Raw genomic sequence first — 27111 nt, 5'->3', positions numbered from 1 at the left:
AGAGAGAGCGGCTAGCCAGGTGCAGTGACGAACGGTGTGTGTGTGTGTGTGTGTGTGTGTGTGTGTGTGTGTGTGTGTGTGTGTGTGTGTGTGTGTGGTGAACGGGGTGTTTGTGTGTGTGTGTGTGTGTGTGTGGTCAGACGGACAAACCCTGCGACTCCACTGGCTCTGTCTTTATCTTTATCTGTGTGACACACACACACACACACACACACACACACACACACACACACACACACACACACACACACACACACACACACACACACACACACACACACACTCTCCTCCTCTCTCTCCCCTCCTCTCTCCTCCTCTCTCTTCCTCTCTCTCCTCCTCTCTCTCTCCTCCTCTCTCCTCCTCTCTCTCTCCTCCTCTCTCTCTCCTCCTCTCTCCTCCTCTGTCTCTCCTCCTCTGTCTCTCCTCCTCTGTCTCTCCTCCCCTCTCTCTCCTCCCCTCTCTCCTCCTCTCTCTCTCCTCATCTCTCTCTCCTCCTCTCTCCTACTCTCTCTCTCCTCCTCTCTTTCCTCCTCTCTCTCCTCCTCCTCTCTCTCCTCCTCTCTCTCCTCCTCTCTCTCTCCTCCTCTCTCTCCTCCTCTCTCTCTCCTCCTCTGTCTTTCATCCTCCTCTCTTCCTCTAGAGACTCTACATCCATCCATTTCTGTCTAACATCTTTCAGAATGTGTGTTTGTGTGTGCGTGAAGAAGATATACTATATAATACTATATAATGAGAAGTGATTTGTGTCTAAGCTGAAGATATTGTTTTGCTGTATCACCATCGTATTAGCATAGTGCTGTTCATATTGGCATTGAGGCTGTTTTCCTCAGTAGACTGGGCGTCTGTTGTATTACTCAGGACTACAGCTCTGGCTCCGACTGAGTTTCTCTCTCTCTCGCTCTCTCGCTCTCTCTCTCTCTCTTTCTCTCTCTCTCTATCATTATCAGTCACATTTATTTATAAAGCCCTTCTTACATCAGCTGATATCTCAAAGTGCTGTACAGAAACCCAGCCTAAAACCCCAAACAGCAAGCAATGCAGGTGTAGAAGCACGGTGGCTAGGAAAAACTCCCTAGAAAGGCCTATCATTCTCTCTCATCTCTCTCTCCGTCCCTCGCTCTCCTCTCTCTCTATCTATCCCTCTTTCAATTCAATTTAATGGCTCTCTCTCTCTCTCTCTCTCAAATTCCTATTGAAGCTGCTTTATTGGCATGAGAAACATTGTGTCAATATTGCCAAAGCAACAATAATAATACAACTATAAAGAATAATGATATATAGTAAATAATAATACGAAAACAATAAAAACAATAAAACAGTAACAGTTAATAGTAGAAATATAATAAACATTAAATGCTGAACATGAAACTATAACTAACTGTCATCGTCACCATTACATCAGTACTACTACAACCATCACCCCTACTACCCGTACCACTACTATTTGGAATGATAATCACAACAACAAACTAATAGTAATAACAAAAATACTAATAACAAGTACTTAATGTTTACTATGCAGATGGTTATATTTCAGTGTCTCTCAGGCTATGGCAGACAACTACATATTTGGCTGCAAGAGGAGCCATTGCTCCTTCGCCCATGAGTATTTTTAGTTTTTCCTCTGGGTTTAATAATTAAAAATTTGGAATAAATGTAGTACTTTTTGTGAACAATGAATCTCTTGGTGAGGAATATTTCTCACAGTAAAGGAGAAAGTCCATCTCTGTCTCTACCTCCCCTGTCGTGCAGTGTGACCACATACACGCTCCTCTTTGGGTAGCCATGTCTTTTTATGTCTGCCGGTTTCTATTGCCAATCGGTGGTCACTCAGCCTGTACTTGGTAAGGATCTGTCTCTGCTTCGTATCTCTGACAGAGTAGAGATAATCAGCCAAGTCATATTCTCTGTTTCGGGCCTGATAGCAAATCAGTCGGGTTTGGGATTTTGTTTTGTTTCTCCAATGTTGTAAATATGAGTCCTTTGATTGATTAAATCTTTATTTTGAAGCAATGCTGGTGTCAGTCGGTGAGGTCCAACACCAGCTGACTGAGAGGGCTCATTTCTGGGCTCAGCTCTTGGGTTTGAATTGCTTTAAATTGGAGACTAGAATTTGGACTTGAATTTAGATGTTTTGTAATGATCTTTTATTGTATTTTCATTACCACTGAAAAGAGGCCCAATTCTGCCCTAAATGCATTAGTTGGTGTATTTCTTTGGACTTTCCGACAGCATTCTGCATGTAGGGCTTCAATTGGATGTTTGTCCCACATTTTAAAGTCCAGTTTATTGAGTGGCCCCCAAACCTCACTTCCATAAAGAGCTATTGGTAGGATTAAATTAAATTTTGGTCCAAATTCTAATTGGGATGTTGATTTTGAAAATGTTCATTTTTTATTGAATACAACGTTCTGCGGCCTTTTTCTTTGAGTGCATTCACTGCCATATTAAAGTTTCCAGATTTGTAGTAATTTTTAGTGTGTTATGTTATGGTGTTGTTCAAGTTGAATTTATATTTGTGTTTCTGACATCTGGGTTTTTTTCTGGAAAATCAGGATTTTTAGAAGAGGTTTGGAACCACTTAGACTCTTCCCAGAGCTGGCCACCCGGCCAAACTGAGCAATTGGGGAAGAAGGGCCTTCGTCAGGGAGGTGACCAAGAACCTGATGGTCACTCTGACAGAGCTCCAGATTTCCTCTGTGGAGATGGGAGACCCTGCCAGAAAAACAACCATCTCTGCAGAACTCCACCAATCAGGCCTTTATGGTAGAGTGGCCAGACGGAAACCACTCCTCAGTGAAAGGCACATGACAGTCCGCTTGGAGTTTACCAAAAGGCACCTAAAGACTCTCAGATCATCAGAAACAAGATTCTCTGGTCTGATGAAACCAAGATTGAACTCTTTGCCCTGAATGCCAAGCGTCACGTCTTGAGGAAACCTGGCACCATCCCTACGGTCAAGCATGGTGGTGGCAGCATCATGCTGTGGGGATGTTTTCCAGCGGCAGGGACTGGGTGACTAGTGAGGATCGAGGGAAAGATTAACTGAGTAAAGTATAGAGAGATTCTTGGTGAAAACCTGCTCCACAGCGCTCAGGACCTCAGACTGAGGTGATGGTTCACCTTCCAACAGGACAACGACCCTAAGCACACAGTCAGGATGTCACAGGAGTAGCTTCGGGAGAAGTCTCTGAATGTCTTTGAGTGGCCCAGCCAGAGCTCGGACTTGAACCCGATCGAACATCTCCGAAGAGACCTGAAAATAGCTGTGCAGCAATGCTCCCCATCCAACCTGACAGAGCTTGAGAGGATCTGCAGAGAAGAGTGGGAGAAACTCCCCAAAACAGGTGTGCCAAACTTGTAGCATCACACCCAAGAAGACTCGAGGCTGTAAACGTTGCCAAAGGTGCTTCAACAAAGTACTGAGTAAAGGGTCTGAATACTTATGTACATGTGATATTTCAGTTTTTTTTATTTTAATAAATTAGCAAACATTTATAAAAACCTGTTTTTGCTTTGTCATTATGGGGGCATTGTGTTTAGATTGATGAGGGGAAAAAACAAATTTGATCAATTTTAGAATAAGGCTGTAATGTAACAAAATGTGGATGCTTTCTGAAGGCACTGTACCTCTCTCTCTGCTCCTCTCTCGTTGTGCTCAGATGGTCTCTGAGGTCATCATTTGTCTGACTCAGTTTGTCCATTCTGCTTTCTAATTTAGCAATTGATGCTCTGCTCTCCTCCCTGAACTGTTTCTTCTCTTCTTTTAGTTTTTGGACAGTGTCATCCTCTGAGTTATATGACTAGTTAGAGTGCAGTTCAACTGCAGGTATTCTGCTGCAGTTCAACGCATTCTTATTGACATACTCAATAGCCTTGGCTTCTCAAATGACTGACTCGCCTGGTTCACCAACTACTTCTCTGATAGAGCTCAGTGTGTCAAATCGGAGGGCCTGTTGTCCGGGCCTCTGGCAGTCTCTATGGGGGTACCACAGGGTTCAAATCTCGGGCCGACTCTTTTCTCTGTATACATCAATGATGTCGCTCTTGCTGCTGGTGATCCTCTGATCCACCTCTACGCAGACGACACCATTCTGTATACTTCTGGCCCTTCTTTGGACACTGTGTTAACTAACCTCCAGACGAGCTTCAATGCCATACAACTCTTCTTCCGTGGCCTCCAACTGCTCTTAAACGCAAGTAAAACTAAGTGCATGCTCTTCAACCGATTGCTGCCCGCACCCTCCCGCCCGACTAGCATCACTACTCTGGACGGTTCTGACTTAGAATATGTGGACAACTACAAAAGCTGGGTGTCTGGTTAGACTGTAAACTCTCCTTCCAGACTCACGTTAAGCATCTCCAATCCAAAATTAAATCTAGAATCGGCTTCCTATTTCGCAAAAAAAGCCTCCTTCACTCATGCTGCCAAACATACCCTCGTAAAACTGACTATCCTACCAATCCTTGACTTCGGCGATGTCATTTACAAAATAGCCTCCAACACTCTACTCAGCAAATTGGATGCAGTCTATCACAGTGCCTTCCGTTTTGTTACCAAAGCCCCATATACTACCCACCACTGCGACCTGTATGCTCTCGTTGGCTGGCCCTCGCTTCATATCCGTCGCCAAACCCACTGGCTCCAGGTCATCTACAAGTCTCTGCTAGGTAAAGCTCCGCCTTATCTCAGCTCACTGGTCATCATAGCAGCACCCACCCGTAGCACGCGCTCCAGCAGGTATATTTGACTGGTCACCCCCAAAGCCAACATTTCCTTTGGCCTCCTTTCCTTCCAGTTCTCTGTTGCCAATGACTGGAACGAATTGCAAAAATCACTGAAGCTGGAGTCTTATATCTCCCTCACTAACTTTAAGCATCAGCTGTCAGAGCAGCTTACCGATCACTGCAGCTGTACACAGCCAATGTGTAAATAGTACACCCAACTACCTCATCCCCATATTGTTACTTATCTTCTTGCTCTTTTGCATCCCAGTATCTCTACTTGCACATCATCATCTGCACATCTATCACTCCAGTGTTAATGCTAAATTGTAATTATTTTGTCTCTATGGCCTATTTATTGCCTTACCTCCCTACTCTTCTACATTTGCACACACTGTACATAGATTTTTCTATTGTGTTATTGACTGTACATTTGTTTATCCCACGCGTAACTCTGTGTTGACTTTTGTGTCGCACTGCTTTGCTTTATCTTCGCCAGGTCGCAAGAACTTGTTCTCAACTGGCCTACCTGGTTAAATAAAGGTGAAATATTATTAATTACTGCATCCAAAATACCACAGTCGACTGGAGTTTTTGTATGGGTATTTGGTATATTATTATATATTAAATGTGCTCTTGTTTTGCAACTGGGAAGACCAGCAAACAGGCATTAATGGTTCTGTCCCATCAACAAACCTTTTAAACTTTTCTTAGCTTTTCTCTGTCTGGATGTCTGGTGGGTAAACAATCTCCATAGCAACGCTGGTGGTGTTGGCCACGGTGTTGTAATTGAATCCTACCTTTTCCAAAACAGTGTTATTTCTTTGTATTATTGTCTCTAGTGTCTTTAGAGAACTGTTTTACTTTGATGTCTTTTGTTTTCTGTCCTTCTTTTGTCTTTTCTATTGTGCCGTTAACTAGTTATTTTTTGTTGTTGTTGTTAGCTAGCTAGCTTCTTTTAGGAGAGTCCCTAGCAACTGCTTAGCAACTGCTTAGCAACTGCTTAGCAACTGCTTAGCAACTGCTTAGCAAGCAACTGCTTAGCAATTGCTTAGCAACTGCTTAGCAACTGGTAAACAATCCAGCTAAGCTAACTACACAGTGTTATCCACAAGTTTCCTGGGGAAGTGATTATGGGTGGCACTTCCGGTGGAAGTACAGAAGTACTGAGTTGACCGGGCGGTATTTTTGGTTTTAGAAGTTAGCCAACTGGGCTAAGCAATAATAAGATATTTACTCGCTAGATGTTGAAGTGTTACGGAGTTCGGGGTTGTTCGTGGTTGTACATACAACCAGACAAAACTTAATGATTGGATTAAATTGGAGTGCTTCGACAATAAACCTAAAACTAAAACAGAATGTTCCTGTCAGAGATGGTACAGTTTCCATCGCCTCTCCAAATGACGACGAAGCGAAAAGAAATTGGAAACTTAAACTTAAAAAACAGTTGTGTGTTTGCTCGTTTCACGTTGTTAAGACGCCAACGCAGGATAACCCATACCCAACGCCATACCCAACGCTCTTTCTGGGTTATGAGAGGCCACCAGAGAAAAGAAGCCGCCTCAGCACAACAACAGCTATGTCGACTAGTTTTGATATCGCGTGTTTGTCTTCAGTTTTTGTTACTAGAATCTGACTACGATAGCTTCTAGTCAGGGTATGAAATGAATCTCTTTCATTTCTACCAGACACTTTTTTTTTTAATCTGCCACTTATGAAATCTATGTTAAACGCGTTATAATTGTAAACACTGAGTCAGTGGTAGGCTGCCTGACATTAGAAATATGATACATATTGTGTAAACTTAAACCATGACTATTCTTAATTTATAATAATATTAATAGAAAAATAACCTGCCTTGGTGGCAGGTGACCTGAAATGTTTACCTGCCACAGCCAACATTTACCCTGTTTTTGGCAGGTGTTAATTTCATTCCCTGTTCTAGCTAATAGATACAGAATATTTAGTTTGAAAATATTTAAACTAGTCTATGTATCCCACTGGGGTTAGAGTGCTTATTTGCAGTAGATAATAGTCTCATAAACGCTATAAGTAAGGCACAGGGAGTTTTAAATGTTTTTAAAAGTATCCCTAATTTGTGTATTAGCTTTTCCAGATCCTTACCAAATAATCTCATGAGCTAATCATCTATATTCATATTCACCTAATCCCCACCTGCAGATGAGCCTGGTGTGGTGGAGGTTTCTGAGGAGACCTCCCATGATGCCCAAACACAGTGGTCAGACCCAGCAATGGAGGACCACGCCTACTCCAAAGGACCTATCATCACATGTGGCATGATGACTGCACCAGGTCTCTGAGAGGTCACTGTCTATTGCAGATGTTACATTGAAAGATGATGCAGACTGTCTGCTGTACACAGGGATTCCAATACTAGAATTCAACACTCGTGTGTCTTGCTTCCAAGGTTTTGCCCCTACATCATCAACAATGTCGGGGTTGTAGACCAAATTCTGTTGACACTAATGAAACTTAGACCGAACTTTGTCATAGCTGATTCAGCAAGACACTTCAAAAGGTCACCTGGGTCAGGTCAGTAAAACATAGAAATTCTGGATAGATGTCATTGCTGAGCACACCAAGGATCTCATTCCACGGCTGCCTCGTGAGACGATAAAGGCTACTAAATGCCAGAGGTTTTTCAGGGGAAAAAAATGTCAAACACAACTTGTGTTATTGACTGCACAGAAAGTGTTTTGCAGAAGGCAAAAAAATAAAAAATCTGGACTAAAGAAACTGAATCTTACAGTCACTACTATTCCAGTAATAATGTAATATATCTAGTTACATCTGCTCCAGCAGGAATAGTTATGATCATTTCAGAGGCTTATGGTGGGAAATGTAGCGATAGGTTCATAACACAGAACTCAGCGTTTCTCCACCATTTGCGTTGCTGGAGATGAGGTGATGGGGTGACCATGGCTTCACAATTAGGGACTCGCTAGAGGAACGGAATGTACCCTTCGTCTTACCAGCATTTACACGCAAGTAATGCCAGTTGACAAATGAGAAGGTCACTGGCACACGACACATTGCTAATGTCCGTAACCATGTGGAACGAGCAATAAAGCGTCTTAAGGTCTACAAGATTCTCTCACAAACTGTGCCTATTAGTTTGGTCCCTAATATTGACAACGTACTTAACATTTGTGCAGTTCTTGTAAATCTGACAGGAAAGCTTATTTCTAGCAAATAGACACAATGTCTATCAACATGAACGGATAATTTATGTATTCCAGAAATGTACATCACTTTATTCCTATTAATGAACTGCAGAACATTGTCAGTATTTGTAACATTCTTTTTATTCCAACTGTTAGCTGTATTTGTTTAAAGTCATTGTTTTTAAGTCATTGTTTTAAGTCATTGTTTTAAGTCATTGTTTTTAAGTCATTGTTTTTAAGTCATTGTTTTTAAGTCATTGTTTTTAAGTCATTGTTTTAAGTCATTGTTTTAAGTCATTGTTTTAAGTCATTGTTTTTAAGTCATTGTTTTTAAGTCATTGTTTTAAGTCATTGTTTTAAGTCATTGTTTTTAAGTCATTGTTTTTAAGTCATTGTTTTTAAGTCATTGTTTTAAGTCATTGTTTTTAAGTCATTGTTTTAAGTCATTGTTTTTAAGTCATTGTTTTAAGTCATTGTTTTAAGTCATTGTTTTTAAGTCATTGTTTTAAGTCATTGTTTTTAAGTCATTGTTTTTAGTCATTGTTTTAAGTCATTGTTTTAAGTCAGCTCACACATCTGCCTGTATCAACATGCCTATTTTAACTGGTTCTGTCCTATAAAAAATTAAACTGTTGAGAGATCATTACACTGTGTTTGTGTCGGTATATCTCTTAATAAATTCTGTAATATCTTAGTATCTTATGTATTATTTAAGATATATATATATATTTAAAACAGTACTTCATGAAGTAAGTGCATGCTCAAACTAATTGAATTGTGTTTGTCCACCATATTCCATCTACTGCTCACCCTTATTTACTTAAAGAGCTCCGGGTACTTTGGGCAGAGATGTATCTTCCTTTCAGCACAATCATCAGCCGACCCTCGGTGGTATGTGTAAAAACAGTAGAACTTCTGCAGCTGTTGTGTATCTGTGTAGTCTTTTATCAAATGGAATGTCCACTTCTTTGTGCTCGCTTGGTGTCCAGACGACCAGCTTGCTTGCAGCTCTGTAGGTTCAGGCACGTCGTGGTCGCTTGGTGTCCAGACGACCAGCTTGCTTGCAGCTCTGTAGGTTCAGGCACGTCGTGGTCGCTTGGTGTCCAGACGACCAGCTTGCTTACAGCTCTGTAGGTTCAGGCACGTCGTGGTCGCTTGGTGTCCAGACGACCAGCTTGCTTGCAGCTCTGTAGGTTCAGGCACGTCGTGGTCGCTTGGTGTCCAGACGACCAGCTTGCTTGCAGCTCTGTAGGTTCAGGCACGTCGTGGTCGCTTGGTGTCCAGACGACCAGCTTGCTTGCAGCTCTGTAGGTTCAGGCACGTCGTGGTCGCTTGGTGTCCAGACGACCAGCTTGCTTACAGCTCTGTAGGTTCAGGCACGTCGTGGTCGCTTGGTGTCCAGACGACCAGCTTGCTTGCAGCTCTGTAGGTTCAGGCACGTCGTGGTCGCTTGGTGTCCAGACGACCAGCTTGCTTGCAGCTCTGTAGGTTCAGGCACGTCGTGGTCGCTTGGTGTCCAGACGACCAGCTTGCTTGCAGCTCTGTAGGTTCAGGCACGTCGTGGTCGCTTGGTGTCCAGACGACCAGCTTGCTTGCAGCTCTGTAGGTTCAGGCACGTCGTGGTCGCTTGGTGTCCAGACGACCAGCTTGCTTGCAGCTCTGTAGGTTCAGGCACGTCGTGGTCGGCTTGGTGTCCAGACGACCAGCTTGCTTGCAGCTCTGTAGGTTCAGGCACGTCGTGGTCGCTTGGTGTCCAGACGACCAGCTTGCTTGCAGCTCTGTAGGTTCAGGCACGTCGTGGTCGCTTGGTGTCCAGACGACCAGCTTGCTTGCAGCTCTGTAGGTTCAGGCACGTCGTGGTCGCTTGGTGTCCAGACGACCAGCTTGCTTGCAGCTCTGTAGGTTCAGGCACGTCGTGGTCGCTTGGTGTCCAGACGACCAGCTTGCTTACAGCTCTGTAGGTTCAGGCACGTCGTGGTCGCTTGGTGTCCAGACGACCAGCTTGCTTGCAGCTCTGTAGGTTCAGGCACGTCGTGGTCGCTTGGTGTCCAGACGACCAGCTTGCTTACAGCTCTGTAGGTTCAGGCACGTCGTGGTCGCTTGGTGTCCAGACGACCAGCTTGCTTGCAGCTCTGTAGGTTCAGGCACGTCGTGGTCGCTTGGTGTCCAGACGACCAGCTTGCTTACAGCTCTGTAGGTTCAGGCACGTCGTGGTCGCTTGGTGTCCAGACGACCAGCTTGCTTACAGCTCTGTAGGTTCAGGCACGTCGTGGTCGCTTGGTGTCCAGACGACCAGCTTGCTTGCAGCTCTGTAGGTTCAGGCACGTCGTGGTCGCTTGGTGTCCAGACGACCAGCTTGCTTGCAGCTCTGTAGGTTCAGGCACGTCGTGGTCGCTTGGTGTCCAGACGACCAGCTTGCTTGCAGCTCTGTAGGTTCAGGCACGTCGTGGTCGCTTGGTGTCCAGACGACCAGCTTGCTTGCAGCTCTGTAGGTTCAGGCAGGTCGTGGTCGCTTGGTGTCCAGACGACCAGCTTGCTTGCAGCTCTGTAGGTTCAGGCACGTCATGGTCGCTTGTGTCTGAAAGAAGGAATAAGAAAGCACATTGCCACAAAAATGTTGATTCGTTTGAGTTTACAATACAATGTTCAATGCTTGTAATAATACAGCTAATCATCTATTTTCTTGAAAACAATTTTACCCACCTGAAGGTGGTATCCATTTCTTCCATTGGGGTGAATTAGGTACTGTCCATCATCCAAGCTTTTCATGTCCCCACTTGGGGCAACTCAAAAGTTCTGGGGGGCACTTGATCTCAAGGAGCTGTGTTGCATCTAGGATCCCATCTGGGCTGGCTCCCAACCAAGGATCCCATCTGGGCTGGCTCCCAACCAAGGATCCCATCTGGGCTGGCTCCCAACCAAGGATCCCATCTGGGCTGGCTCCCAACCAAGGATCCCATCTGGGCTGGCTCCCAACCAAGGATGCCATCTGGGCTGGCTCCCAACCAAGGATCCCATCTGGGCTGGCTCCCAACCAAGGATCCCATCTGGGCTGGCTCCCTACCAAGGATCCCATCTGGGCTGGCTCCCTAACAAGGATCCCATCTGGGCTGGCTCCCTACCAAGGATCCCATCTGGGCTGGCTCCCTACCAAGGATCCCATCTGGGCTGGCTCCCAACCAAGGATCCCATCTGGGCTGGCTCCCAACCAAGGATCCCATCTGGGCTGGCTCCCTAACAAGGATCCCATCTGGGCTGGCTCCCAACCAAGGATCCCATCTGGGCTGGCTCCCTACCAAGGATCCCATCTGGGCTGGCTCCCTACCAAGGATCCCATCTGGGCTGGCTCCCTAACAAGGATCCCATCTGGGCTGGCTCCCAACCAAGGATCCCATCTGGGCTGGCTCCCAACCAAGGATCCCATCTGGGCTGGCTCCCTACCAAGGATCCCATCTGGGCTGGCTTCCAACCAAGGATCCCATCTGGGCTGGCTCCCAACTAAGAATGGTCAGGGTGCACCACCAGGCCTCTGCTCTCCAGGAGTGTGATGACATTGACCTCATTTTCTTTGCCATGCTTTGTTGCAGTATTGCCAGTGAAGGCTGGGTACAAATGCTCATTTACACCCTCTGCTTCGCTCTGTCCCTCTCCTTCTCTCTGTCCCTCTCCTTCTCGCTGTCCCTCTCCTTCTCGCTGTTCCCTCTCCTTCTCTCTGTCCCTCTCCTTCTCTCTGTCCCTCTCCTTCTCGCTGTTCCCTCTCCTTCTCTCTGTCCCTCTCCTTCTCTCTGTCCCTCTCCTTCTCTCTGTCCCTCTCCTTCTCTCTGTCCCTCTCCTTCTCTCTGTCCCTCTCCTTCTTGTCTCTCCTTCTCTCTGTCCCTCTCCTTCTCTCTGTCCCTCTCCTTCTCGCTGTTCCCTCTCCTTCTCTCTGTCCCTCTCCTTCCCTCTCCCTCGCTGTTCCCTCTCCCTCGCTGTCTCTTTCTGTCTCTCTCTCTCGCGCTCTCTTCCTTCCGCCTACTGCTAGGCTGGACTCAAAGCACTCAGAATGGCTCCAGTCAACTTCAAATGACATTCCACAGAAGACACAGACACACGCAGACACACATCCCTGTTCCACACAGGTCATTATAAACTCCTACCATCACACACAGAGGGAGGAAGACGGCAGAATGAGTGACTGTGGATCTCTCTCCTGTCTGGCTTTCAGTCTGTCTGGCTGTCAGTCTGTCTGGCTTTCAGTCTGTCTGGTTGGCTGTTTGGCTGTCTGTCTGTCTGGCTTTCAGTCTGGTTGTCTGTCTGGCTAGCTGTCTGTCTGGCTAGCTGTCTGTCTGGCTTTCAGTCTGTCTGGCTTTCAGCCTGTCTGGTTGGCTGTTTGGCTGTCTGTCTGGCTTTCTGGCTGGCTGGCTTTCTATCTGGCTGGATGTCTGTCTGGCTTTCTGTCTGGCTGGCTGGCTGTCTGGCTGTCTGTCTGTCTGGCTTTCAGCCTGTCTGGTTGGCTGTCTGGTTGGCTGTCTGTCTGGTTGGCTGTCTGTCTGGCTTACAGTCTGTCTGGCTTTTTCAGTCTGTCTGGTTGGCTGTTTGGCTGTCTGTCTGGCTTTCTGGCTGTCTGGCTGCCTGTCTGGTTGTCTGTCTGGCTTTCTGTCTGTCTGGCTAGCTGTCTGTCTGTCTTTTGGTCTGTCTGTCTGTCTTTCTAGCTTGCTGGTTGGCTGCCTGTCTGTCTGCCTAACTGTCTGTCTGGCTTTTGGTCTGTCTGTCTGGTTGGCTGGCTGGCTTTCTGTCTGGCTGGCTGGCTGCCTGTCTGGTTGGCTGTCTGTCTGGCTGGCTGGCTTTCTGGCTGGCTGGCTTTATGTCTGTCTGGCTTTCTGTCTGGCTGCCTGTCTGTCTGGCTTTATGTCTGTCTGGCTTTCTGTCTGGCTGGCTGGCTGGCTGGCTGTCTGGCTGCCTGTCTGCCTTTCTGTCTGGCTAGCTGTCTGTCTGGCTTTTGGTCTGTCTGGCTGTCTGTCTGTCTGTCTGGCTGGCTGCCTGTCTGGTTGGCTGGCTGTCTGTCTGTCTGTCTGTCTGTCTGGCTGGCTGCCTGTCTGTTTAGCTGGCTGCCTGTCTGGTTGGCTGGCTGCCTGTCTGGCTGGCTTTCTGGCTGGCTGGCTTTCTGGCTGGCTGGCTTTCTATCTGTCTGGCTGCCTGTCTGTCTAGGTGTCTGTCTGGCTGGTTGTGAAAGGGGGTTGTGCGTGCCTGCCAGTGACGCGTATGTATCTGCCTGTGTACATGTCTACCTGCGTACATGTCTGTCTGTGTGCTTACCTCACACTATTGTAGCCTATGTCATACGTGTGGCCGCGTGACTGTTTCCTTGTACTAGAATCCCCGTGATCAGCCAGTGTTCTGTGTTCTGTTCTGTTGTGCTGTCTGTCGTTGGTAATAGAACAGTACTGACTGGCTGCACTACATGACAGAAGAAGTGCATTATAGGGAATTTGGAATACAGCTCTGTTATTTTCTTTAAACAATGTGACTCCACCATTTCACACAAATTGTTGGCTGCTGAAGCCTGGATGGATGTTTGTGTGTGTGTGTGTGTGTGTGTGTGTGTGTGTGTGTGTGTGTGTGTGTGTGTGTGTGTGTGTGTGTGTGTGTGTGTGTGTGTGTGTGTGTGTGTGTGTGTGTGTGTGTGTGTGGTGTGTGTGTGTGTGTGTGTGTGTGTGTGTGTGTGTGTGTGTGTGTACGTGTGTGTGTGTGTGGGTCGGCCTCTGAAACACAGGTTTAAAAACCACTTTTCAAACCTTCTCTGTTATTCAACAGTGTAGTGATCACCTTTTCAACCCTTCTCTGTTATTCAACAGTGTAGTGGACAGCGTTTCAACCCCCCGTCCGTCCGTTAGTATGTCGCCACACCTCCACTCTAAGAGGTGTTTTTTTTTTTCTATCTGTGTTTGAGAAAAACGATCAATGGCAGACAAAGGCAAGGACAGAAAGGAGAAACACAATTGCTTATTGACATTGAACTCAACGTCTGGACCAATAGAAGTCTGAAAGACGAGAGCTTAGTGACTGGTGAGGAAAGAGAGAGAGATACAGAGAGAGACAGAGAAATCTGCAAAAAAAACATCCTCGGTGTACAGCGTAAAACACCAAATGAATGCATGCAGAACAGAATTAGGCTGATACACGCTAATTATCCAAATCCAGAAAAGAGACGTTAAAATTCTACAACCACCTAAAATGAAACGATTCTCAAACTTCTATAACTAAGCAAGCTGGTCCTGGGGCTCTGTTCACAAACACAAAACAGACCCCACAGAGCCCCAGGACAGCAACACAATTAGACCCAACCGAAATATGAGAAAACAAAACGATAATTACTTGACACATTAGAAAGAATTGACCAAAAAACACAACAAACTAGAATGTTATTTGTCCCTAAACAGAGAGTACACAGTGGCAGAATACCTGACCACTGTGACTGACCCAAACTTAAGGAAATCTTTGACTATGTACAGACTCATTGAGCATAGCCTTGCTATTGAGAAAGGCCACCGTAGGCAGACCTGGCTCTCAAGAGAAGACAGGCTATGTGCACACTGCCCACAAAATTAGGTGGAAACTAAGCTGCACTTCCTAACCTCCTGCCAAATGTATGACCATATTAGAGACACATATTTACTTCAGATTACACAGATACACAGATAATTTGAAAACAAACCCAATTTTAATAAACTCGCATATCTACTGGGTGAAATACCACAGTGTGCCATCACAGCAGCAAGATTTGTGACCTGTTGCCACAAGAAAAGGTAAACCAGTGAAGAACAAACACCATTGTAAATACAACCCATATTTATGTTTATTTATTTTCCCATTTTTACTTTAACTATTTGCACATAATATGACATTTGAAATGCGTTTTAAAAAAATTAATAAAAAATAACTTTTGTTTATCTATTTCACTTGCTTTGGCAATGTAAACATAAAGTGCTTTCAGAAGAAAAAAAATTCCCCTCATTAATCTACACCCAATACCCCATAATGACAAAGCAAAAACAGGTTTTTAGAAATGTTTGGTAATTTATAAATGTAAAAAAATAATACTGAAATATCACATGTACATAAGTATTCAGACCCTTTACTCAGTACTTTGTTGAAGCACCTTTGGCAGCGATTACAGCCTTCGAGTCTTCTTGGGTATGACGCTACAAGCTTGGCACACCTGTATTTGTGGAGTTTCTCCCATTCTTCTCTGCAGATCCTCTCAAGTTCTGTCAGGTTGGATGGGGAGCGTCGCTGCACAGCTATTTTCAGGTCTCTCCAGAGATGTTCGATCGGGTTCAAGTCCGGGCTCTGGCTGGGCCAATCAAGGACATTCAGAGACTTGTCCCGAAGCCACTCCTGCGTTGTCTTGGCTGTGTGCTTAGGGTTGTTGTCCTGTTGGAAGGTGAACCTTCACCCCAGTCTGAGGTCCTGAGAGCTCTGGAGCAGGTTTTCATCAAGGATCTCTCTACTTTTCTCCTTTCATCTTTGCCTCGATCCTGACTAGTCTCCCAGTCCCTGCTGCTGAAGAAGATCCCCACATCATGATGCTGCCACCACCATGCTTCACCGTAGGGATGGTGCCAGGTTTCCTCCAGACGTGACGCTTGGCATTCGGGCCAAAGAGTTCAATCTTGGTTTCATCAGACCACAGAATCTTGTTTCTCATTGTCTGAGAGTCTTTAGGTGCCTTTCGGCAAACTCCAAGCGGACTGTCATGTGCCTTTTATTGAGGAGTGGCTTCCATCTGGCCACTCTACCATAAAGGCCTGATTGGTGGAGTGCTGCAGAGATGGTTGTCCTTGTGGAAGTTCTCCCATCTCCACAGAGGAATTATAGAGCTCTGTCAGAGTGACCATCGGGTTCTTGGTCACCTACCAGACCAAGGCCCTTCTCCCCCGATTGTTCAGTTTGGCTGGTCGACCAGCTCTAGGAAGAGTCTTGGTGGTTCCAAACTTCTTCCATTTAAGAATGATGGAGGCCACTGTGTTATTGGGGATCTTCAATGCTGCAGAAATGTTTTGGTACCCTTCCCCAGATCTGTGTCTCGACACAATGCTGTCTCTTAGCTTTACGGATTCCTTTGACCTCATGGCTTGGTGTCTACTGTGGGACCTTGACACTTGGTGTCAAATGTGGGACCTTATAGAGACAGGTGTGTGCCTTTCCAAATCATGTCCAATCAATTTAATTTACCACAGGTGGACTCCAATCAAGTTGTACAAACAACTCAAGGATGATCAATGGAAACAGGATGTACCTGAGCTCAATTTCAAGTCTCATAGCAAAGGGTCTGAATACTAATGTAAATAAGGTATTTTTTTTAATACAGTTGCAAAAGCATTTCTAAAAACCTGTTTTTGCATTGTCATTATGGGGTATTGTGTGTAGATTGTTTTATTTAGACCATTTTAGAATAAGGCTGTAACGTAACAAAATGTGGAAAAAGTCAAAGGGTCTGAATACTTTCCGAATGCGCTGTATGTTTCCTATGGCAATAAAGCACCTTAAATTGCAATTGAATTCAGAGAAACCTAAACTTCTCTCTATGTAAGTCTGTCATGGCCACGAGAAGGTAGAGGTTGAAGTACAGTACTCTCTCTCTCTGATCAGATTATTCTGCTACTGGCTCTCCTCTGCTCAACTCTCCTCTTGGCTGGCTGGGAGGCTGGCTGGGAGGCTGGCTGGGAGGCTGGCTGGGAGGCTGGCTGGGAAGCTGGCTGGGAAGCTGGCTGGCTGGGAGGCCTGCAGCGCTGGGTGGGAGGCTGGCTGGGTGGGTGGGAGGCTGGCTGGCCAGCTGAATGGCTGGGAGGCTGGCTAGGAGGCTGGCCGGCTGGGAGGCTGGCTGGCTTGGAGGCTGGCTGGCCGGCTAGATGGCTGGGAGGCTGGCTGGCTGGGAGGCTGGCAGCGCTGGGAGGCTGGCCGGCTGGGAGGCTGGCAGGGCTGGGGGGCTGGCAGGGCTGGGAGGCTGGCAGGGCTGGGAGGCTGGCAGGCTGGGAGGCTGGCAGGGCTGGGAGGCTGGCCGGCTGGGAGGCTGGCAGGGCTGGGAGGCTGGCGGGCTGGGAGGCTGGCCGGCTGGGAGGCTGGCAGGGCTGGGTGTTACTACTAGTTAGCGTTAAGTGACACTTCTCCCAGTGAGAGTGAGACTGAAACGCATTCTCACCCCCTCTCTCTATCACACCAGGGTTTCCTTTTGACGGCTTTTTCTGATAAAAATAAATAAAAGCCTATTAAACTGTTGCTGGACAGAAAAATTCATTGCAAAATAATGTTTTTTATTCATTGATGGAAATACCAGTGGAAGTAAATACAATGAACAGAAATATAAACGCAACATGTAAAGTGTTGGTCCCATGTTTCATGAGCTGAAATAAAAAAATCACAAGAAATTTTCCATACTCACAGACAGCTTATTTCTATCAAATTTTCTGCACAAATTTGTTTCCATCCCTGTTACTGAGCATTTCTCCTTTGCCAAGATAGTCCATCCACCTGACAGGTGTGGCATATCAAGAAGCTGATTAAACAGCATGATCATTACACAGGTGCACCTTGTGCCGGGGACAATAAAAGGCCACTCTTAAATGTGTAGTTTTGTCAAACAACACAATACCACAGATGTCTCAAGTTTTGAGGAAGCGTGCAATTGGCATACTGACTGCAAGAATGTCCACCAGAACTGTAGCCAGAGAATTGAATGCTCATTTCTTTACCATAAGCCATCTCCAACATCGTTTTAGAGAATTTGGCAGCACGTCCAACCGGCCTCACAACCACAGACCACATGTAACCACGCCTGCCCAGGACCTCCACATTTTTTTATTGATTTTTTATTTAACCTTTATTTAACTAGGCAAGTCAGTTAAGAACAAATTCTTATTTACAAAGACAGCCTACACCAGCCAAACCCTAACCCGGACAGCTCTGGGCCAAATTGTGCGCCACCCTATGGGACTCCCAATCACGGCCGGTTGTGATACAGCCTGGAATTGAACCAGGGTCTGTATTGATGCCTCTAGCACTGAGATGCAGTGCCTTAGACCGCTGCGCCACTCGGGACCTCCACATCGGTCTTCTTCAGCTGCGGAATCGTCTGAGACCGGCCACCTGGACAGCTAATGAAACTGTGGGTTTGCACAACCAAATAATTTCTGCACAAACTGTCAGAAACCGTCTCAGGGAAGCTCATCTGCGTACTCGTCATCCTCACCAGGGTCTTGACCCTGGCTGCAGTTCGACGTCGTAACCGATTTCAGTGGGCAAATGCTCACCTTCTATGGCCATTGGCACGCTGGAGAAGTCTGCTCTTCACGGATGAATCCCGGTTTCAACTGTACTGGACAGATGGCGTTGTGTGAACTAGCAGTTTGCTGATGTCAACGTTGTGAACAGAGTGCCCCATGGTGGAGGTGGGGTTATGGTATGGGCAGGCATAAACTACGGACAACGAACACAATTGCGTTTTATCTATGGCAATTTTGAATGCACAGATATACCGTGATGAGATCCTGGGGTCCATTGTCGTGCCTTTCATCCGTCGCCATCATCTCATGTTTCAGTATGATAATGCCCGGCCCCATGTCGCAAGGATCTGTACACAATTACTGGAAGCTGAAAATGTCCCAATTCTTCCATGGCCTGCATACCTTACCAGACATGTCACCCATTGAGCATGTTTGGGATGCTCTGGATCGACGTGTAAAACAGTGTGTTCTAGTTCCAATATCCAGCAACTTCACACAGCCATTGATGAGGAGTAGGACAACATTCCACAGGACACAATCAACAGCCTGATCAACTCTATGTGAAGGAGATGTGTCGCGCTGCATGAGGCAAATGGTGGTCACACCAGATACTGACTGGTTTTCTGATCCACGCCCCTACCTTGTTTTTAAGGTATCTGTGAAACAACAGATGCATATCTGTATTCCCAGTCATGTGAAATCCTCAGAATATTTCAATTGACTGATTTCCTTATGAATTGTAACTCAGTAAAATTGTTAAAATTGTTGCATGTTGCGTTTTTTATATTTTTTGTTCCATGTTCATTTGACCATCTTGCAAAACGGTCTGTAGGGTAATTTACAAAGTTTAGTGAAATTAAATTGGCCTGTGTGTATTTTCGTTAGTCGTCCAGTGTCTTATTCATTACAACTATCATACATGGACAGCATACAGGGTCTATTTTCAGCAGGATTTTATCCTGCTACTCCTCAGCTGGTTGCTGCTGGAGTGAAACGTGCTTTTAGAAACAAATTTCATTGCACAACAATTGTAAATGTAAATCACATTTCAACATTTTGATCATTAATTAATTAATCATTAAACCTCCCATTTACCATTCAAGTGCAACACACACACACACACACACACACACACACACACACACACACACACACACACACACACACAAACACACCCTAACACACACACACACACTCACACACACACACAAACACACACACACCCTAACACACACACACCCTAACACACACACACCCTAACACACTCTCACACACACACCCTAACACACTCTCACACACACAAACACACACACACCCTAACACACACACACCCTAACACACACACACCCTAACACACACTCACACACACACCCTAACACACTCTCACACACACACACACACACACACACACACACACACACACACACACACACACACACACACTCTAACACACACACACACACACTCTAACACACACACACACACACCCTAACACACTCACACACACACACACACACACACACACCCTAACACACACACACACACACACCCTAACACACACACACACACACACACACACACACTCACACACACACACAAACACACACACACCCTAACACACACACACCCTAACACACACACACCCTAACACACTCTCACACACACACCCTAACACACTCTCACACACACACACACACACACACACACACACACACACACACACACACACACACACACACTCTAACACACACACACACACCCTAACACACTCACACACACACACACACACACACACACACCCTAACACACACACACACACACACCCTAACACACACACACACACACACACACCCTAACACACACACACACACAGGCAACAGGCTATCAGCGCATCACATACCACTTTATAATGTAAGCTGGAGGCGTTATGCATTTTGAAAACATACTTAATAGTTTTTTTGTTTTTTTGTTATTATGAGCCATGTCTTACCTTGCTTTAAAGTTGGCTTTAGGCTAAAATCCAACCTTTATTATTTTTAATGAAGACTCTTTAGGCAGCGGTTGACTTTCAAGTTTGGGGAAGCTTCCAATTGATGTATTTCTACCGTTCTGCGAGTTTTGATTTTCATACGTGCGTTTTCCATGGAACAGTTTCTTTTCAATAACGATCTTTTTCGTTTCTCAAAAGTCATCGTCACGTGGTTAATGATTTTTTTTTAAATGTAAATGTTTAAAGCCTCATTGAAACACTGTGATCGATTGGAAATGATCGAATGGGAAGTTAGCCTATAGGCCAATGCAGCTGTAGACCTATGACTTCCATTGCTCTTTTACACTGAGGATTGGCGATTATCAAAGGGGGGGGGGGGAGATTGTTTTGAAAGATTTTTCAAATAGCTTACTCTGACGAACGATAGTTTTAACACACAGTATTATAAATCGCAGACACTTTCCTACATTTTCGCGCAGCAGGCCAGATACTTCTATGCGTGCTCAACATTATCAGGACAGCGAAACCAGTCGCACGCTGAAATTGTTCACACCGAGCACTCCAAACAAAAGACAATGAAAACATTTACAAATCTCCTAAATGATGCGTTATGAAATAAACCAAAACGTGTTTCTCACAAGTGTAGCAGGTTGTGAAACTCTGTGAAAACAACGACTGTAATTAATACATGGTTTAACAGAAATGAATGTAACCAAATGATGGAGATAAATGGTACATTTACTGGTGACATTATGTAACGGAGAATTTGTAATAAAAGGGCAAACAATGAAGGAATGAATGTGCAAGAATTGTCGGGAGACAGCTGGGTCGTTCTGGAGAGAGACTGTCCTATATCTTCACCACACAGCCCTGCCTTGCTGGGTCGTTCTGGAGAGAGACTCTCCTATATCTTCACCACACAGCCCTGCCTTGCTGGGTCGTTCTGGAGAGAGACTCTCCTATATCTTCACCACACAGCCCTGCCCTTCTGGGTCGTTCTGGAGAGAGACTCTCCTATATCTTCACCACACAGCCCTGCCCTGCTGGGTCGTTCTGGAGAGAGACTCTCCTATATCTTCACCACACAGCCCTGCCCTGCTGGGTCGTTCTGGAGAGAGACTCTCCTATATCTTCACCACACAGCCCTGCCTTGCTGAGCCATTCTGGAGAGAGACTGTCCTATATCTTCACCACACATCCCTGCCCGGCTGAGCCATTCTGGAGAGAGACTGGCCTATATCTCCACCACACATCCCTGCCTTGCTGAGCCATTCTGGAGAGATACTGTCCTATATCTTTACCACACACCTTGCCTGCTGAGCCATTCTGGAGAGAGACTGGCCTATATCTCCACCACACATCCCTGCCTTGCTGAGCCATTCTGGAGAGAGACTGTCCTATATCTTTACCACACACCTTGCCTGCTGAGCCATTCTGGAGAGAGACTGGCCTATATCTCCACCACACATCCCTGCCTTGCTGAGCCATTCTGGAGAGATACTGTCCTATATCTTTACCACACACCTTGCCTGCTGAGCCATTCTGGAGAGAGACTGGCCTATATCTCCACCACACATCCCTGCCTTGCTGAGCCATTCTGGAGAGAGACTGTCCTATATCTTTACCACACACCTTGCCTGCTGAGCCATTCTGGAGAGAGACTGGCCTATATCTCCACCACACATCCCTGCCTTGCTGAGCCATTCTGGAGAGAGACTCTCCTATATCTCCACCCCTTCCCCTTCTTCTTGTCTCAACATTTTATACTCAAGCCACATTATCTTCACATATATTAGATGCTTTTCAGTGACAGCCGCAACTCGATAATCAGCTGGGCCTATCGCCGCGCTTCCCAAATAGGCCCACAAGCTTATGATTTGAAATAATCGACTGTATATTTTTGTGTCATTGTTTTATTTATTTTTTTTATTTTTTTTACCGCATTTTCCTCCCCAATTGGTAGTTACAGTCTTGTCCCATCGCTGCAATTCTGCGTCGCCTAATGGGTCTCCCGGTTGCAGTCGGCTGCGACACAGCCTAGGATCGAACCCGGGTCTGTAGTAATAAGTCTAATAACTTTCTGGGGAAGTATTTTTTAATGGTTTTATTTATTTTTCTATATTTAATTATAATAATGACTTCCCTAATTCGACCCACTGCTGTTAATTTTTCGCTCCTGTTCTGTTGATTTTCATACCAACTTTCTTTGGTTGAAGCCAATCCTGGTTATATCGTTAACCCATGAATCTCTGGCGCACATGGTGTGTTGTTTAGAATGGTATTTCTAACTCGTTGCATTTTTTGGGGGGGCAAATGTTTTGAAAATGACATTTCATTGGCTGCTTCATTACATGAGTTACATGTTCTGTTAAGATTTATTACCATATATGTAAATGTAATTTGTCACTCGGAGCACCCAATGGGTCCGGTAAATTATAATCTTCCCGGTAACGTTGTCCGGTATCACGGAAACCCTAACACACACACACACTCCAACACACACACACTCCAACACACACACACACACACACACTCCAACACACACACACTCACCCTAACACACACACACACCCTAACACACGCACACACACACACACACTCCAACACACACACACTCCAACACACACACACTACAACACACATACACCCTAACACACACACACACACACTCACCCTAACACACGCACACACACACACACACACTCCAACACACACACACTACAACACACACACACTACAACACACATACACCCTAACACACACACACACACTCACCCTAACACACGCACACACACACACACACACACTCCAACACACACACACTCCAACACACACACACTCCAACACACACACACACACTCACCCTAACACACACACACTCCAACACACACACACACACACCCTAACACACACACACACACCCTAACACACACACACACCCTAACACACGCACACACACCCTAACACACACACACACACACTACAACACACATACACCCAAACACACACACACACACACTCACCCTAACACACGCACACACACACACACACACACACACACACACACACACTCCAACACACACACACTCCAACAACACACACACACCCTAACACACACACACCCTAACACACACACACCCTAACACACACACACCCTAACACACACACACCCAGGAGCGATGTGTCAGGGGGAAAACGTCTGAGGATAATTTGTAAACACCAGACCTGTCACTGGAAGGTCAGGTCCTGTCCACCCCCGCTGAGGGACATGGTACCTCCCGGAGAGGCTGGATGGGGCAGACGACTTAAACCAGAGGGGGGGGGGGGGGTTTACAATCTATCAAAACATTAAAGGACTTTGTGAAATAAAGGCTCACAGATTCACATTACTATCACTACTCTAACAGACAACTTCTGGCTTGCACACACACACACACACACACACACACACACACACACACACACACACACACACACACACACACACACACACACACACACGCTCTCCATTCTCACGCTCACTCTCTCTAACTCTCCCTCTAGCTTACTGACCGTGTGTTTTCTGTTCCGTGGTTCTCTCTCTATATCGCTCTCTCAATTCAATTCAATTCAATTTCAAGGGGTTTTATTGACATGGGAAACATATGTTAACATTGAAAAAAGCAAGTGAAGTAATAATAAACAAAAGCGAAATAAACAATACAAATGTACAGTAAACATTACACTCACAGAAGTTCTCTCTCTATATATGTATATATATATAAACTCAGCAAAAAAATAAACTTCCCATTTTCAGGACCTCATTCAGAAAAAAATCCAAATAACTTCACAGATCTTCCACCTCTACGCAGACGACACCATTCTGTATACTTCTGACTTAGAATACGTGGACAACTACAAATACCTAGGTGTCTGGTTAGACTGTAAACTCTCCTTCCAGACTCACATTAAGCATCTCCAATCTAGAATCGGCTTCCTATTTCGCATCAAAGCATCCTTTACTCATGCTGCCTAACATACCCTCGTAAAACTGACCATCCTACCGATCCTCGACTTCGGCGATGTCATTTACAAAATAGCCTCCATCACTCTACTCAGCAAACTGGATGCAGTCTATCACAGTGCCCTCCGTTTTGTCACCAAAGCCCCATATTCTAGCCACCACTGTGACCTGTATGCTCTCATTGGTTGGCCCTCGCTTCATACTCGTCGCCAAACCCACTGGCTCCAGGTCATCTACAAGTCTCTGCTAGGTAAAGCCCCGCCTTATCTCAGCTCAATGGTCACCATAGCAGCACCCACCCGTAGCACGTGCTCCAGCAGGTATATCTCACTGGTCACCCCCAAAGCCAATTCCTCCTTTGGTCGTCTTTCCTTCCAGTTCTCTGCTGCCAATGACTGGAACGAACTGCAAAAATCTCTGAAGCTGGAGACTCATATCTCCCTCACTAGCTTTAAGCACCAGCTGTCAGAGTAGCTCATAGATCACTGCACCTGTACATAGCCCATCTGTTAACAGCAAATCTATCTACCTACCTCATCCCCATACTGTATTTATTTATTTATCTTGCTCCTTTGCACCCCAGTATCTCTACTTGCACATTCATCTTCTGCACATCCATCATTCCAGTGTTTAATTGCTATATTGTAATTACTTCGCCACCATGGCCAATTTATTGCCATAACTCCCTTATCTTACCTCATTTGCACTCACTGTATATAGACTTTTTGTTTTCTTTTGTTCTACTGTATTATTGACTGTATGTTTTGTTTATTCCATGTGTAACACTGTGTTGTTGTATGTGTCAAATTGCTATGCTTTATCTTGGCCAAGTCGCAGTTGTAAATGAGAACTTGTTCTCAACTAGCTTACCTGGTTAAATAAAGGTGAAATAAAAAATGTATAAAAAAATTGTAAAGGGTTTAAACACTGTTTCCCATGCTTGTTCAATGACCCATAAACAATTGATGAACATGCACCTGTGGAACGGTCGTTAAGACACTAATAGCTTACAGACGGTAGGCAATTAAGGTCACAGTTATGAAAACTTAGGACACTAAAGAGGCCTTTCTACTGACTCTGAAAAACACCGAAGGAAAGATGCCCAGGGTCTCTGCTCATCTGCGTGAACGTGCCTTAGGCATGCTGCAAGGAGGCATGAGGACTGCAGATGAGGCCAGGGCAATAAATTGCAATGTCCGTACTGTGAGACGCCTAAGACAGTGCTACAGGGAGACAGGACGGACAGCTGATCGTCCTCGCAGTGGCAGACCACGTGTAACAACACCTGCACAGGATCAGTACATCCGAACATCACACCTGCGGGACAGGTACAGGATGGCAACAACAACTGCCCGAGTTACAGCAGGAACGCACAATCCCTCGATCAGTGCTCAGACTGTCCGCAATAGGCTGAGAGAGGCTGGACTGAGGGCTTGTAGGCCTGTTGTAAGGCAGGTCCTCACCAGTCATCACCGGCAACAACGTCGCCTATGGGCATAAACCCACCGTTGCTGGACCAGACAGGACTGGCAAAAAGTGCTCTTCTGTGAAGAGTCGCGATTTGTCTCACCAGGGGCGATGGTCGGATTCGCTTTTATCGTCGAAGGAATGAGTGTTACACCGAGGCCTGTACTCTGGAGCGGGATCGATTTGGGGGGGTGGAGGGTCCGTCATGGTCTGTGGCGGTGTGTCACAGCATCATCGGACTGAGCTTGTTGTCATTGCAGGCAATCTCAACGCTGTGCGTTACAGGGAAGACATCCTAATCCCTCATGTGGTACCCTTCCTGCAGGCTCATCCTGACATGACCCTCCAGCATGACAATGCCACCAGCAATACTGCTCGTTCTGTGTGTGATTTCTGCAAGACAGGAATGTCAGTGTTCTGCCATGGCCAGCGAAGAGCCCGGATCTCAATCCCATTGAGCACATCTGGGACCTGTTGGATTGGAGGGTGAGGTCTAGGGCAGTTCCCACCAGAAATGTCCGGGAACTTGCAGGTGCCTTGGTGGAAGAGTAGGGTAACATCTCACAGCAAGAACTGGCAAATCTGGTGCAGTCCATGAGGAGGAGATGCACTGCAGTACTTAATGCAGCTGGTGGCCACACCAGATACTGACTGTTACTTTAGATTTTGACCCCCCTTTGTTCAGGGACACATTATTCAATTTCTGTTAGTCAAATGTCTGTGGAACTTGTTCAGTTTATGTCTCAGTTGTTGAATCTTGTTATGTTCATACAAATATTTACACATGTTAAGTTTGCCGAAAATAAACGCAGTTGACAGTGAGAGGACGTTTTTTATAATTATTTTTTTATATATTTCTGTATAGAAAGGAGTAATTTATATCATTTAGGCAAATGTATTTTCTAATGTCTCTCTCTCTCTCTCTCTCTCTCTCTCTCTCTCTGTCTCTCTCTGTCTCTCTCTCTCTCTCGCTCTTTCTCTCTCTCTGTCTCTCTCTCTCTGTCTCTCTCTCTCTCTCTCTGTCTCTCTCTCTCTCTCTGTCTCTCTCTCTCTCTGTCTCTCTCTCTCTCAGAGAGCAGTGACTACAGCGAGGGGATATCGGACTCCATCCCCTCCGCCCCGGCAGAACCTCTCCCAGAGTTCCAGCTGGAACCTGAGGACGGGTTCGTCGTAAAGAACCGTCCGGTGCAGCTCCGCTGTAGGGCCGCCCCCGCTACGCAGATATACTTCAAATGTAACGGAGAGTGGGTCAACCAGAACGATCATGTGACCAAAGAGAGCCTCGATCAGATCACAGGTACAGGAATAGTACTGGAGTACACATGCGATCTCACAATTCCATAGTCACGAACATTCACGAGCGCAAGAATTCACACACACACACACACACACACACACACACACACACACACACACACACACACACACACACACACACACACACACACACACACACACGCAATCTCATGAGCTCGAGCA

At 45.9% G+C, this 27111-nt stretch overlaps 1 protein-coding gene across 1 annotated transcript in view; it reads left to right on the top strand.

Moving 5' to 3' along the window:
• The window catches only part of LOC106589950 (netrin receptor UNC5B-a), a 239165-nt gene that overhangs the window by 111760 nt on the left and 100294 nt on the right, over positions 1-27111 (top strand). The window contains exon 2 of the mRNA XM_045710301.1: positions 26705-26929. Within this exon, the coding sequence (XP_045566257.1) occupies positions 26705-26929 (225 nt within the window). The remainder of the gene's footprint in view (positions 1-26704; positions 26930-27111) is intronic.

This window comes from Salmo salar, chromosome ssa28 (assembly GCF_905237065.1).
Source record: "Salmo salar chromosome ssa28, Ssal_v3.1, whole genome shotgun sequence".
Classification (NCBI taxonomy): Eukaryota; Metazoa; Chordata; class Actinopteri; order Salmoniformes; family Salmonidae; genus Salmo; species Salmo salar.
This window is presented reverse-complemented; position numbering and strand designations above follow the sequence as displayed.